This window comes from Pleuronectes platessa, chromosome 1 (assembly GCF_947347685.1).
Source record: "Pleuronectes platessa chromosome 1, fPlePla1.1, whole genome shotgun sequence".
NCBI lineage: Eukaryota > Metazoa > Chordata > Actinopteri > Pleuronectiformes > Pleuronectidae > Pleuronectes > Pleuronectes platessa.
In genome coordinates, this window is record NC_070626.1 from 31,133,391 (window position 1) to 31,149,878 (window position 16,488).

Below are 16,488 nucleotides of genomic sequence, written 5' to 3' on the forward strand. Positions count from 1 at the left end.
AAGATGCTCATCTTGAAAATCTAAATCATAATGTTTTAACCAGCAAATTGAAAAAATCCAGTGGTGGAAGATGTTTTTCAGATTCGCAAGTAGAATTTAATACACAAACATAAAAGATACATATCAATATACACAACAATATAAATGGATTTGTAATGAAGTACCTCAAAGCACAGTGAAGGTACTTTGTTCATGTGGGGAAGTGTAATCTTTAAGAAAACATGCATCACATGTTTTGTGTGTAAAGTCTTTCAATTGCATTTAGCTGCCACGTGACTGCGTGAGATTGCATAGACAAATAATTCCAGCTGAGTCTCAGTCGAGGTGGAAGAACAACATTTTATCAATGAACCCTCCGGCTTGTTGAGAACCAGATCTGCGGTAGGCAGGACTTTCGTTGACACGCATCTTGTTTCTCAGAGTTTTAACTTGCCTTTCTTGACGTTAAAGCCTGGACTCTTTCTCTGAAACCAGAAACAAGAAACTCACGCATCGTTTGGCACTTGTCAAGTGTGTTGTCTTTAGACAGGACAATGTGTGAGAAGGGATGAGTGACTTCCACTGACAACCTGAAAATGGCTTATTGTTCACTTTGTTAAAGGGGCAGTTGAGACAAAAACGAGGAAACATGTTTTATTTACAGAAGCATCTCGTAAACCGACATGAATTCAAGGCACAAGTTAACAATATACAGAGAGAGATTTTACCTCAGAAAGGAAAATCTATCGAAAGGATTATCTACTCAACTCATAAATAAAAAAGCTCAAAAGTTAATATGAAGATAAATTTTAATGACACATACGTGAATGTGTCACAGTATTTCAAGAATGGCTGCAACCACCAATTTTTTTCATTTGAAGAATTTTGTTGTCTTCGTCTCCAGTTTTTCAACGTTCACAACTTGACAGGAAAGTTGAGTTCTGAGAGTTTCACAGGGGTCGAGGTTAGTTCCGGCAGAAATGTATTACGAAATCAAGCGACGATGATGATTCTGGTGCTGCCTCGTTAGACCATGAACAAACAAATCTCCTCCAGTTAATCTGTTAACCAGGAAACACTCTGTTCTGACGTTCCATATGATTATGATCAACAGAAGTGTGTACAGTAGCCATTGTTACAACAAGACCCATCACTCATCACACTATCTGGAAGCTCTTAAGATAAAGAAAACTCACCTGCGTTTAAAAATAAATTGACGCTTTACAAAGAAGATTATGTTCTATGGAATGTTGCGCGGCTGCATGGTCACACGTTTGACTTATAGATGCTGGGTTGGTCAGTTGATCATACAAGTTCTACAGTGAAGGTTTCTTACACTACTACTTACATCCCAGTGTCTACTGAACCAGCTAAAGATGATCATGTGGAATCTGTATTGTGTGCCGAGATGTTGGCAACTGTGTCCCAATGCAGGGGCTGCATTCTTCAGAGCGTGCGTTTGAAAACCAACAGCATTACGTTGGCCAGACTGGACCGTCCCATTTTGAAGCTTCCTGCATGTGCGCTTCATTTCATCCCAGAGATATGAAGGCTCCAACCGCTGGATCCTTTTCTGGACCTGAGCTAACCCAGGATTCACATCCCAAGAATTGTGACATATCTTATATCTTGTGTCTTTAATGCTCATTTGGGAGCTTCTGGTTTTGGAAAAAAAAAACTGGTCTTCCTGTTACAGGCGGTTCAAACAGGCCCATCTCAAACTCTATTACTCATGATACTTATCAGTTCGCCTATATCCTTCCTACAGAGAAAATGTGAATCTGTGTTTGTGGCATCAACAAATGTTGGAAAAAAAAGGAAAATCGATTTCTTTCAGTTCTCTCCTGAAAGTGCTGGCCCCAGTTAACATTGAAATCTGTGTGGGAGGTCAAAGGTTCATATTTGGGAGATTGACCATCTGGTGACCTGGTGTGATCAGAACAACCTGGAGCTCAACGCTCTGAAAACAGTGGAGATGGTTGTGGACTTCAGAAGGAACCCAGCCCCACCCACCCCCATCACCCTGAGAGACGCCCCAGTCGTCACTGCGGAGTCCTTCTGCTTCTGGGCACCATCATCTCCCAGGACTTCAAGTGGGAGCTGAACATCAGCTCCATCACCAAAAGAGGACAACAGAGGATGTACTTCCTGCGGCAGCTGAAGAAGTTCAACCTGCCAAAGACAATGACGGTGCACTTCTACACCTGCATCATGGAGTCCATCCTCACCTCCTCCATCACCATCTGGTTCGCTGCTGCCACCGCTAACGACAAAAGGAGGCTGCAGCGTATCATCCGTTCTGCTGAGAAGGTAATCGGCTGCAATCTGCCATCTCTACAGGACCTGTTTGCCTCGAGGACCCTGAGGCAAACAGGTAAGATGGTGGCTGATCCTTCCCACCCGGGTCACAAACTCTTTGAGGTTCTTTCCTCGGGCAGGAGGCTGCGGTCCATCAGGACCAGAACCTCCCGCCACAAGACCAGCTTCTTCCTGGCTGCAGTTGGCCTTATCAACAAGGCCCGGGACCCCCACCTGACTCTGACTTTTATTCCGCCCCTCCCCCCACACCTCAAGGATGAATTAAATTAACACATTATATTATATTATATTATTCTGCATTATATTGCATATTGTAGTCTGACACTGTTTTTTGCATCTTGCATTTCACTTTTTACTTCACTTTTTATATCTTTTATCTATTATATATATTTTATTTAGATATGTTTATGTCTAAATAAAGTTACTTTGTAAAAGGAAGTAAATAAGAAGTTAATAGTGAGTAAATATATATTGTCTCTTTTTATTGCTTTTCTTATGTGTGTTATATTTATTGTGTTTTTATGTTTTTATGTTTCTATGTTCATTGTATGCACCAATAACCAGAGCAAATTCCTTGTAGGTGTAAACCTACGTGGTAATAAATACTTTCTGATTCTGATTCTGATTCTGATTTGAGGTTCATGGCATAAAATATCCTCATCGTATGACAGAGGACACTTTTATGATGTGTCTATATGTAAGAGCTTTGTCTTTCGGTTTGAGAGCAGGTGAGTGTTTGTAATTTGCTGAGGCTTTCTGAACGCATCAGACATTTTGATTGGGAACAATTCTATGCCTCTTTTCAGTCGATCCAATGTAATGAATTGTTAAGTTCAAGTCCTTTCTTTTAGATGTACATGCATTGGATGGCTTTGGCGCTGGAGGTAGGGCGGGTCGTCAACCAGGGTCGTTTTTTTTTTATAACCGGCTTCTCAAGTGCACTTGCCAAGCTGCATACAGTAGATTTTTCACGTCAGACACTTGAGCACATGATGAATAGGTGTGTCTGAGCAATGGATCATGGTGTCACTCAAACTTACAGAAGCACAGAAAAGCTTTTGTGTCTTTCTGTGACGGGCTACTGAGGGTTATGTAAGGAGCATGTTTACAACTGTCAGCTGTGTGGCAACATTTCTGGGTGAAGGGCTGAGAACATTAGAACAGAGACAGTACAAACCAGAAAAACAGCACCTATCCTCTGTACAAATGCGTAAAACATTTCACACAAAGCTGAAGGTAGCACAACACTCACTGTTGGCTCCTTAACGTCATGTGTGGGGGATCAAGGAGGATGGCTGCATGTATGAACGTTGGTTTCAGGTTTGATCAGATCCCGAATATTGGACCAGTAAAAATCAGTTGGGAGCAGTTCGCCCCATGATGAGTGTTGAGCATGTCCGCACCACAACCATGGACGTTAATCCCTGGAGCTGCTTTCAGACTGAACTCCAGATAATCTCTTGAAACTAGTCTGAGTCAGGATGAAAAGGAGGAGCCTTGCTCGTAAAAAGACCTTGACCAGGACATCAACTTAGAAAGATAATAGAGTTTTGGTGATGGTAAATGGTTTTGTATTTATATAGTGCCTTTCTAGTCTTGATGACCACTCAAAGGGCTTTACAGTACAGTTTTACATTCAAACACACATTCACACTATTCTATTCGCAGCACTTTGATATTCTATCGGGGGCCATTCAGGGTTCAGCATCTTGCCCAAGCACACTTCGGCATGCAGACGGGTCAGACTGGGGATCGAACTGCCTACCTTCAGGACAACCACTCTACCCCTCAGCCACAGCCGTGATGAGGTCCGACGCCGGTGTGGATGTGTTGATTTTGCTCGATCCCACTTTTACCGAGCTTTATTTGTAAGATCCAAACCCCGATGACCCGGTTGATATTGCCGGTGACATTTGAGCCTTCTGCTTTCAATCAGCAGCAGGGTGCACTGCGGCCAACGTGACCGATTCTCAAACCTGGAACCGCTCATCATGCCACTCTGCGCTGAGTAAGACCTCATCATTCAGCACAGAACAATGGATCATCAGTCGAATCAGGGAAATGATAACAAGGGCGTACGCTTCCTTTCCAGTGATCCACATCATTTCTGCTTGTTGGTGATTTGTTGGGGGGGTGTACGATTGAATCAAGCTCAATGTACCCAGGATATGTTTTTATCATTGGGCTTCAATAAACCTGTCATTGGTCGTCCTGGATAACCTGTACAACCAGACTGGTTATCAACGGGCCCAGTTAACCTTGGTTTCCTAGCCGGCATTTTCCGAACTATGAATAAAGTTCTGAATATATTACAACAAGAAAAGCTGAATCCTGCGGGTGGAGTTGTTTTTATACCAGAGTAGAAGCTAAAGTTTTTAAGCTAATATTAATGGTCATGTAATGAATTGATTACACACTGTAACGCATGAAATTGCCCCCGAATAATTAACTTTGTTCAATGTCACTTTTGAATGTCACTAAAACTGGACTGGCATGAATCAGCGTTTTACTCTTTATTCATGTTTCTGATGCTGCTGCTCATAATTAACTCTGCTTCTTCTGCATGAACATGCTCGTAGCTCGCTCGGTAGACCCAGAGTCACATGACCAGTTGACCAGCTGTGTCCCACAGGTTATGCAGAACGACCAATGTTAGGTCAGTGAAGCCAGATAACGATCCTGAATGTAATGGTCTATACAACAGCACTAATGCCAATGAGAATACTGCAAAAAATGATAATAGTATTATTTAAGTAGTTAGGGTCTCTCTCTCTCTCTCTCTCTCTCTCTCTCTCTCTCTCTCTCTCTCTCTCTCTCTCTCTCTCTCTCTCTCTCTCTCTCTCTCTCTCTCTCTCTCACCCACCCACAAACACACACACACACACACACACACACACACACACTCACGCACACACACAGAGAGAGTCTTAAACAGACCTTTTGGATTAATTTAAAATATGATTTTATGTTTTATTTTGTTTTTTTTAACTGCTGTGTCTGGTTGTTTGACTTCCTGTCAGTGTGACTCCCCCAGTGTCCAGTTATCCAGTTCACCTTGCCTAACCTAATCCCTCCTGTGTGGCTCCTCCTGTTTTCTATACTTTGTTCTTTGTTTGACTTTCCATAAGCCTGATTTATTGTCATGACATATTCTTGTTTCTACAGAATACATTTTGAATCCTGAAATCCATGCACAAAAACACAGTAAGCTGCAGGTTAATTCTAAAATTAAAACAATCATAAAAGTTTAAAAGTTGACTTGAAGCTGGGGTCAATTTGTGTTTCACTCCCATCGATCATTATCATCACTGTTGTTCACTTTCTTTCTGCACTAATTAAAAAACTTGGCATACCCTGCCCTCTACTGGCCTGAACCATGTATAGCCCTTCAGCGCTATATCATCATACAGTATATAAACTATATATATGGGGACATTGAGGTATATTCATGATGTATATGGGGACATTGATGCTTATTTATGATGTATATGGGGACATTGATGTATATTTAGGACAAACGTGGGGACATTGATGTGTATTTGCATGTTTATGGGGACACTTCTCCTTTAACCCTCCTTGAAGTACAGAAGTATTATCAATTGTATTTAAAGTAATAGTACTAATAGTAGAAAGAGCGGAAACGTGGCACTACTTTAGAAATACTCCAAACGCTTTATCAATGTTAATTGTATATTAATCAATAGTTCGATGAATTTTTGTGTTCTATTGGGCACATGGCTATTTGGACCTGATGATGGTGCTAGATCAGAACTCAGGGCCTCACCAACGTTTAACCAATTCTTCCTGAGAATGATCATAATGTCTGAACCAATTCTCACCACAATCCGTCCAACAGCTGTTTACAATGTGTGAGAATCTTTAAAAACAGGTGAAGAAAAAAAAGTTCCCCAGGAATGTGTTTGTTGTCGTAACTCGGCGACAGGAGGCGGATGTGACTTATTCCCCGGTGAAAATAATATGGCTTCTGAAAATTCAGAAAGATTTTCCTCTCAATCCACTTTTTTGCTTAAAGTCAAAAATACAAGAAAGAAAACAACACAGCTCAGAAATTACCATAATTTAGTTTTTCTCATTTGCTCCTCTGGACGTCCTTCACTACGAAGCGAGTTCAACATACCCAGGATATCTTCCTGTTATCGAGCTTAACTTAACCTAACAAATACTAAAGGGAGTATGTGAATTATTGCTGAGAATATACTTTTTAAACAACCACAACAATAATGATGATGATGATCCTGGAGGGGAAAGATCAATTGATTCCATCTTCAAATAAACCTTTCAAGAGATATTATATTTGTTTTAATTTGTAAGAATAAACATGTAACGTGACATATGCAACACTTGTGTGTGTGTGAGAGTATTTCAGGGCTTGAAATGGAGTCTGAAAAACAAGGCAGGTCATATACGTACAATTTACAATAACTAGGTTGGCAGAAAGATTAAACACCTACAAAGAAAAGTTGAAAATATGAGGAAACAACGGTGAGTTCATCAGAAGCAGGATGAGTCAAACAGAACAATGAATAGACATCACACCACAAACAATGAAGGCGTTATAAAATGCAGGAGCATCACAATCGGGTGGGGCAGAAATCTAAACAAACAAAGTCAAAGAGAAAATAGAATTTTCAATTAAATTATTACACCCATATTGTCAAGGCTCTTTTTAGGTCAACCCTGAAGATCTTATAGAGAAACTCAACAGTTCCAACAATAAGCACTAACTCATCGGTCCCGTCCGAATCCATTTCAGGTGATTCTCCCCCAGTGAGTGTTTCTGATGCAGAAAAGATGAACTCTCTTTAAAGGAGGCGGAGTCTACTACTGACCATCTGTGATTGGAGCATGATCTCAGGTTCTTCTCCTGCACATTGTTAGCAGCTCCAAACACGATCACTTCTTTTTACCAGATAACATCTGCAACCTGTGTTATCCACAGGTAACTGCTCTGTTTAATGACAAAGTAAAATCATATGGTGACAATGATTGTGGAAAAAAACAAGGTGTAATGTTTTTTACAACAGCAATAATGCCAATGATAATAGTAACACTTTAGTAGTGTCTCTCTCTCTCTCTCTCTCTCTCTCTCTCGCTCTTACACACACACACACACACACATACATACACAAACACACACACACACACACACACAGAGAGAGAGTCTTAAACAGACCTTTTGGATTAATTTAAAATATAATTTTATGTTTTATTTATTTTTTCTTAACTTGTATGTCTGGTTGTTTGACTTCCTGTTAGTGTGACTCACCCCAGTGTCCAGTTATCCAGTTCATCTGGCCTAACCTCATGCCTCCTGTGTGGCTCCTCCTGTTTTCTAAACTTTGTTCTTTGTTTGATTTTCCATAAGCCTGATTTATTGTCATGACATATTATTCTTTCTACAGAATACATTTTGAATCCTGAAATCCATGCACAAACACACAGTAAGCTGCAGGTTACTTCTAAAATTAAAACAGTCATAAAAGTTTAAAAGTTGACTTGAAGTTGGGGTCAATTTGTGTTTCACTCCCATCGATCATTATCATCACTGTTGTTCATGTTTTTAGGGAGTTTGTGAATAAGTGCTGAAAATATTCTTCATAAACAACCACAACAATAATAATGATGATGGTGATCCTGGAGGGAAAAGATCAATTCATTCCATCTTCAAATAAACCTTTAAAGCGATATTATATTTGTTTTAATTTGTAAGAATAAACCTGTAACCTGACATATGCAACACGTGTGTGTGTGTGTGAGAGTATTTCAGGGCTTGAAACGGAGTCTAAAAAACAAGGCAGGTTGTTATTCAGAAAATATTCACATATACATTTTACAAGAACTCAGTTTGGCAGAAAGATGAAACACTTCGAAATAAAAGTTGAAAATATGAGGAAACAACTGTGAGTTCATCAGAAGCAGGATGAGTCAAACAGAACAATGAATAGACATCACACCACAAACATTCCAGGGAGCAGAAATCAAAACACATGTCAAAGTTAAAGTACACTGTCAAGTTCTTATCAAGATGCTGGGGACCCGCACCCAGGTCTGACCAACCTGTTGTGGGAAGGCCTTAGAAGAAGGCCTAGAGGTAGCCAGTAGCCAGTAGCTTTACCTTTAGCCTCAGGTGCCCTGTATCATGATTACAAGGCCAAAACACTCGATGACGCTGAGGTGCACAACTGAAGTTATGTCTCTAACATCTGCTGGTAGATCATATAAATCATAATTTTAGAGTTACTTGTTAGTAAATACAAAACAAAGCAAATTTCCACCAGAGTAGCTGCCTGTGTTTACAACATTAACATGACTGTGTGATGGCATCAATCAGATCCTAAGAAGGTGAACTTCAGATTGACTGTTGGGGTCAGATCTTTTTACTTTCAGAAAGGTGCACAGACCTTGCCGACCTCTGTGAGCTGTTCTCAAAACCCCCTCCTCAGCAGGATGCTCCTCATGCTATGTCAGACACCACAAGAAGGAATATCAATTCTCAAACATCATCAGTTGCTGCACCCCTGATGTTTTCATATGTACCCTCCTCTGCCTCATTCCATTGTTGCATGTCAGATCTCGGAGACCATCGTGTCTGGGGTAGTCGCAGGGTCCTTCTTCTCACCTCCTCACACTGCCACTCCTTCCACCCGGAAGGCGCGCCTCCTGTCGGGCCCCACATGAGCGGGTGCGGCTGCCGGTGGACAAACCTCTGTCTCCACACTGCCTGCGTTAGGGTGTGTCCTGGCAGAGGGATCCCTCACATCTCTCTGAGGTTTCTACGTTTTTCCCCCTGATAATGGGGTTTTGGGTATATTTTCCTTACGCCTGTTGAGGGTTAAGAACAGGATGTCACTGTTGGGACATGGTTTTTGTGCAAACCACAGGCCTCCCTTCAGTCAAACTTGAAACAAGGGAGCCGCATGTTCTGGAGTGAACTCAGTCTCCCAGAGTGCCACATGTTCCCTTTGTCTTAAGACAGTCAAGGAACTCAGTCTCCCAGAGGATGTAACAGGATGCTGCATGTCCTGGGATTTGGGTAATATCACACAAAGGTGTCAAGAACCTGGGGGGTCACTCCTATTGGTCACTCTGGTCCAAGACCTGTGAGGTCACCGGGGTCAATATAAGGAGAGGTCCGCCTAAAATCTCTCTCTTCTTCCATCACGCCGAGGGCGGAAGGCTGTCTCTCTCTATCCAACCCACAACCGGAGGTCAGAGGTGCAGCTCCCAGCTCACCCCTCTCAAGGAAATCTCCTCGCCCTTCAAGCTCTACAAAACTCCTCGTAGCGACGCGATGTCCTGCAGGAGAACTTCAACCAGCATCTGAGCACACGGCTCGACAGAATCGCGAATGCAGAACTCTACGACCACCAACCCAGGAGACGTCACAGAACTGCAACTGGACTGCAACTTCTTTTCCCCTTTCCCTTGGACTGGTAACATAATCTGGGCTTAATAATTATACTACGCTAAGCAAGACTGTTTATTTGATCGGTGTGTGTTTATAAGTTTGATATGTGTTGTGATATTGTGGCAACAAGTTATTTGAAAGTAATTGTTAGTTAGGCCCTTCATAGGCCTCCTTTGTAGGTCTCTCTGACTCTTGCATTATCTGATTAACATCTACACAGACACACGCATAGTCTCCACCTAGTTAAACCTACCCCCATAAAGCAACCTCAGAAGAAGGGGGGGGGGGGGCTCTTATCTTAGGGACCATTTTTAAAGCATGCTAATTTACATTCACACACACACACACACACACACCTCCTTGTTAGTTAGTTTGATTGTTTAGTAATTTGTGTTTTTATACTTTATTATGTTCATAATAAATGTTCTTCTTTCACAAATGTTCTGTCATTAATATTGCATAAGTGAATCTTGCCAACTGTTACACTGTTAAGAACTCCATAAACCTTCATTGTTCTTTATATAATCTTTAATGGTAAATTATTGAGATTTCTAATTGAACTAGATCTAAATGAGACTGATCTTAATCAATAAATTGGCTATCTTTTCCCTTCTATGAAGGGTGGTGCCCCGCGAGAACTTTAACCAATTAAAGTTATGATTTAATATTAATATTTTAAATATTAATGTTTTACATTTTATTTTGATAACCAAATTTATTGAGTGCCTAAAGGCACACCATTCTATGGTAACACTTTTTACGTACTATTGCACAACATCACACTCGTTAAGCCCTATGAAACAAATCCTGTTTTGTGAATATGGGCTATACAAGCAAAACATTTGAGAGATTAATATGTATGTGCATTGTAATGGCCACGCTGCGGCGGTGAATGGTGCACACATAGCAGATCTATACGTCAGGCTCCAATCTCGTGCAGTTTTGGGGGGTAACAAGTATTTGCTCATAACTCCCATCATTCCTGTGTAATCATATGGGGGAGTGATTTAAGTTGGAGCCTAGACGCCAAACACTAAACTTGTTGTAATGCTGCAATAAATGTTTGAATGTGAATTGTTTGACTGAAGTGTATTTTGTGGGACATTAGCCACAGGTTTCTGAGCGGAAGTTGACTGAGCTTAGAGAAGCTGACAGACCTGACAAGTTTTGCGGATTTGTTCTATTTTTGCGTCCAGAAAATCGGATTAAGTTTGTTACTGTGCTTTTTCTGCATGTGTGTTGTGAAATAAATACATGAAGACAAGGAAGGAGGAAATGATCTCAACATTTGTATGTGCAGTGCTGATTTAGCCGAAGCAGTAAGTGTTGCATGGAACAAAACAAGTTTGTCAAAGGTTTGTTGTTTAGATGATGGATGGATGAATACTTCCTTGTCTCTTACGAGAAATACATTTCATTCTCATGGTATACGCCTCCCATTAAAAAAAATTTAAGATAGAAGCTTTTCAAACTGCACAAACTGGATCAATGTTATCTTTACGCTCGAGGGACTCGAGAACACCAGTTCAACAAACTGTTGTCTTGTCATTGTGTTGCTTCACTGAACTGAACATGTGTGTCCTATGGAGCTGAAGTTAACACTGGGGTTTCTCGACCAGCTACAAGCTTGTTCAAGGGTGAAAGCTTGACACATGTGTCCTGCCACTGTTTTATAATGATACCAAAATAAATTCATACAACATAAATGTCTCTCTCTCTCTCCCCATCTCTCTCTCACACACAAACACACACACTGACCATCCGCACCACTTTTCTGCAGCCAGTAGAAACAGCAGAACTACTGGCTGCAGAACTACCCTCCCCCCTCTTCCAAGTAATATTTACACCGAGATCCCTGTAAATCTGTCCATGAATTTTGAGTTATTTAGTATACGCACACACACACACACACACACACACACACAAATGTTTGTTCTTCTATGAGGACATTCATTGGCATAGTGCAGTTCCTGGTCCCTTACCCTGAAGTCTTAACCCTCAAACAGAAGGAGACGATCAAAATGTCTCTGTGGGGCAGGGGTGTCCAAACATTTTATCCCGAGGGCCACATATAGAAAAAAATAAGAAGGTCTGGGCCACCTCAGGCTGCCACGCCCCCCTGCCCTGGAGCAGACTGTTGGCAGTGGGGGGGCGTGGCGGCGTTCTGAGGGACAGCTGCAATACAGTGGGCCATAGTCCATCACATTACATTTCATTTATCCAAAGCGACTTACAATAAGTTCATTCAATGGTACAAAAACGGAACAACTTTTTTTGAGGCGGGCCAATTTAAAATGGAGTTTGGACACCCCTGCTGTAGGGTCTATGCTTAAAATGAAAGTATAAGAACTCTCACACACACACACACACACAGGGGTGAGAACAATACACTGCAGCATAATAAACTTTTACTGTGAACCCGAAAAGCTGATACCTGGCAGCCAAGGCAGTTATAGTGACATTCCAAACTGACACTCAACAAAATGCCCCCCCCCCAGTGACAGTGATATATTATTAGTTACGAAATGAAAACCAGCCACACCCTGTGAGAGCGGCCTATAAAGAGGGAGGATGTGTGCAGCAGCCTTTACACCGCTCCAGACTCCTGGAACAACAGGTAAACTCCTCTGGTCTTTGATTCTCACCAAACTTATTTGCATCTGATTTATTCCTCAAACACTGATTATTTCTGTGTATGTTCAGTTTTGAACTTGAACCTGAGAGGACCAGCATCATGACGCCTGTTTTCCTCCTCCTCCTCTTCTTCTCCATGACGGCCATCGCTCCGGTGAGTTTCAACACTGGGATCATGATGTTACACTCTGCTGGCATCTTCACATTATCAGCTGAGATCAAAATCATCTCTGTCATGAGCGTGGTGACGACGTGTTTGAGAAATAATTGAGTTGGTTTTTAAGGATTTCTACAATTTTATTTAATTTTAAACAGAAAGAAAAATGATGTAATGATGTGTAACGTTGTGACTTTGTGTTGCAGGGTGAAGCTGAAAAAGGTGAGATGAATAATGAAGAGTTCTCCAGATAATAATGCTGAGGCTGTTTATAATTCCCATGTTAAATCGCTGCCACCTGTTTCTGATATTTCCTGCTCACTGTGTTTACCTGCAGACATCTCTGAAATCATCGAAGAGGCTAATAATGGCTCAAGTGAGAAAGAACTTTCATTTTCAACTTTTATGGCATAACTCGAAAAACGTGATGAATAAATAAAGTGACAATTGATGCGGAGGCATCTGATTGGTCGATCCACATTTGCCAAGGATCAGATTCGTCAATTATGAGCATTTGATATCTGTGAAATACGTATAACTGGTTTAAAGTGTCTACATTGTTGCTCTGCAGCAAACCTGGTGGATGGTGACGTGGTGGAAACTTCCCTGAGGAACGCAGCTAGTTGCACATACTATGGCTGCAAGTGGCCCAAACGTGGATCCATAGTCTATGTGCCGGTGTATATCTCCACTCGTTTCTGTGAGTAAAAGTTTGACCAACAAAAAACTAAACACTAAACTCTAATCAAAGTGAAGATGAGTGAAAGCCTTTACCTTGCCTCTGCAGCAAGTGCAGAGCGCAACACCATCATCAGAGGCCTGGTGTCATTCCACAGCTCCACGTGCATTCGCTTTGTTTGGAGAAGGTACGCGTCGCAGAGGGATTACATCTACTTTTACTCTGGACCTGGGTAAGAGTACACACACAAACACACACATATGGTACCATTGCAGAAGAACGTGGTAAATATGAATAGTGAATCCCATATGTCAGGAGTAAAGGAGGATGTTGTGCGTCATTAACTACCGACTCGTTCTACTGTACAAATGTCCATCTGTCTGTATGTGGAAAGATCTTATCTGCTTCTCAACTGGAGCCTGACAAGGGGAGAGAGATGACAGGAATCCAATTGGCAGGAGAAAGTGTCAGTTTCTTTGTTTTACAATGATTTCACTTTGTGTGTGTGTGTGTGTTTAATTGTCAGGTGCTCCTCTAACATTGGCCGTAAGGGTGGACATCAGTTTATCTCCCTGAAGAAAGGCGGGTGTGTGTACCACTCCATAGTGCAGCATGAGATCCTCCACGCTCTTGGTTTCCACCACGAGCACAAGCGCAGCGACAGGGACAGATATGTTCGAATCAACTGGGCGAACATCAAGCCAAGTAAGCTCACCCACAGAAGACTTTATTCTTTATTTTATCTGTTGTACAAACGTAAACTAAGTTGGTCATCAATATTTCTACCAGCCTGGTCATTGGTCTGCACCTTGGGTCCCGTGAAACAACAACAAAACGGATACACAAGCATGATTACATTAGGAAACAAAAAACAAGGAGATCACAAGTCCAAATTGAATAAAAAAAAAACCAACACAGATCCTAAAGTTTGTCCAACACAAAATTCACAAAGAAACAAACGCATCAAATGTCCAAAGACTATCAAGTCTTCTAAAAGAGGGTAAATCCCAACAAGAGGAGGTGTTTTACAAACTCTGCTGCTGGTTGTGTAGTTGACAAACTACTGTTTTGTTTTGGACTTAAATGTTTGATACTGAAAAAAATCTGAGGTGAAAGTGTAAAAGCTGAGTTTGAATGTTTTAAATGTTCTCTCCATCTGTGCAGGTCAGAAACACAACTTTAACAGAGCTCGGACTAACAATTTGTGGACTGGATATGACTTCAACTCTGTCATGCATTACAGCAAGTAAGTGCTTGTGTGAGTGCACACGTGTTTTTATTAAATGAAGAAATCCTCATCTTCCCTGAAGATACTTGACTGAGACCTATTCTCGAAACTGATTCCTTTTTTAGTTTGATCGAAGATATTTTGTTTTTGTACTGTAAGATTATTTTTTATAATATGAGAATTATAATAAAACAACAGTAGAGTAAGAAACATGAATTGAGGAAAGAGGAAGTGTGTGCAGGTGTTTGTTTGTGGCCACGTCAATAAACCAATAATGTTGTGCTTTTCTCCTGCTAAAGGAACGCCTTCTCCAGAAATGGAAAGCCCACCATCGTCGGCACGAATCCATCCCAAACATTTGGAGGTGCCAGATCCATGAGCAAAAATGACATCCTCCGCGTCAACAGGCTTTACAGATGCTGTGAGTAAACATAAAGTCCTACAGTTAACAGATGTAAGGACTCCACGAATACAGTTTGCAGATCTAATTGTTTTAAATTTTCCCGTTGATGACAGAAGGAACCGTTGGACCTACAGAGAGTTCACCTGTCGGGACATCCTGACTTCTGATGCACACTAACAACATCATTCAACAGCAGCAGGAAATGTGAACATGTGATGGAGATGGTCTCACCACAGCTGTAGGTTAGCTCCTGTGAGCAGTTGGTCCGGTATTCTGAAGAAGCCCAATAAAAAATCAATTGATCTGGTTTTTGTTCTTTGTGCTGAGGTTAAGCCAAATATTAGTAAAAAACTTGAGGGTAATTAATCAGCCTTTTTTTTGTTAAATCATTTTCTCACTTCTTGATTTGTTATAATACAAAGAGTATGATTTGGTGATGGGTTTACTGAATGTTCGAAAGCAACAAAATATGATCCATAACTCAAAATAGACACACTTCTAATTTCACTGCAATAATTTCACAGCAATAAAAAAATGACAAAAAAAGCCTTGGTCAAATGTCTTCTTTGATGCTTATGGTTTTTCAAGGTTCTCAGTTGATCATTCTTTTGTTTTATTATTAGATATTTAACAAATTATGATTTATAATCAATGACTTTACTCATCTCTACACTAGTTATTTCCATAGTAGTTTTTACTTCCACCTGAAGGAGGCAGTATTCCACCATCATCCTAACACCATGGGTTTTCCCAGCTTGTCAGTGCAGGTACTTCCTTGACCATGACACCATCACTACTATAGAGAAAAAAAAATCAACCTTTACCTGATAAAAATGCCCTAAATGCTAAAAAAAACAACAACAACAACAACATAAAAAAGCCAGATTGTATTAAACGCTTCTAAAAATTCATAAAGACAATGACAAGTGGAGCAAACCTCCAGAAATTCAACCAAGTAGAACAGTTATTTCAGACTGAAATCTTGAGACCAATCAAACTGCAGTATTTCTATAATTTTCACCTGAACCCTCTCTCAAACATACAAACCAGTCACATCAAAGACACATGACTTTGTGGACAGGTTATTAAAAACAGTGTTCAGACAGATGCCATCATTATTACTACCGACGCATAGACATTAAAGAAGTCATTCAGGCCATGAAAGAACATTTTTCCACAGATTCCTATAAATCCAAATATATGTCTGGGTGGGAAACATCTGCCCTGGCTTCACATGTGTATATTTAGACACCATCTGGGGCATGAGGTCTCATTCTACAGAGGAGTTTCTGACCTGAGTCTTCTTTTTAGACGCCACTATTATAAATGCCAGAACAGAGACACATTCCATGAAGCCAGCCATGGCCCCAAACATACATTTGCAGGTAAGATCGCAACAACTACGTTTCCATGCAATTTGCGCTCACACAGAAAACTTTTAACAAGACACAAAAACACTATTTTCCATTTTGTCCATTAGAGGGTACAACAAATCCTTTCTCCACAACCTATTTAAACTCAAGGAGATGAACGCTCCTGGTTGTTGTCACCGTTAGTTAATATATATATATACGTTTGAATGATTCACTGAACTGAAATATCAACTATTTCAGAGTCTGTTAAACAACCGACACAATCTTCAGACCAAAATAAAAGTTCT

At 40.8% G+C, this 16,488-nt stretch overlaps 1 protein-coding gene across 1 annotated transcript; it reads left to right on the forward strand.

The window, feature by feature from the left end:
- Positions 1-12,281: 12,281 nt before the first annotated feature.
- Positions 12,282-15,374, forward strand: LOC128443005 (high choriolytic enzyme 2). The gene is made up of 10 exons (XM_053425692.1): positions 12,282-12,344; positions 12,431-12,515; positions 12,725-12,740; positions 12,856-12,894; positions 13,090-13,218; positions 13,306-13,429; positions 13,724-13,902; positions 14,362-14,443; positions 14,725-14,846; positions 14,942-15,374. Coding segments are annotated over exons 2-10 (747 nt in total). The 5' UTR covers positions 12,282-12,344; positions 12,431-12,461; the 3' UTR covers positions 14,944-15,374.
- The last annotated feature ends 1,114 nt before the right edge of the window (positions 15,375-16,488 follow it).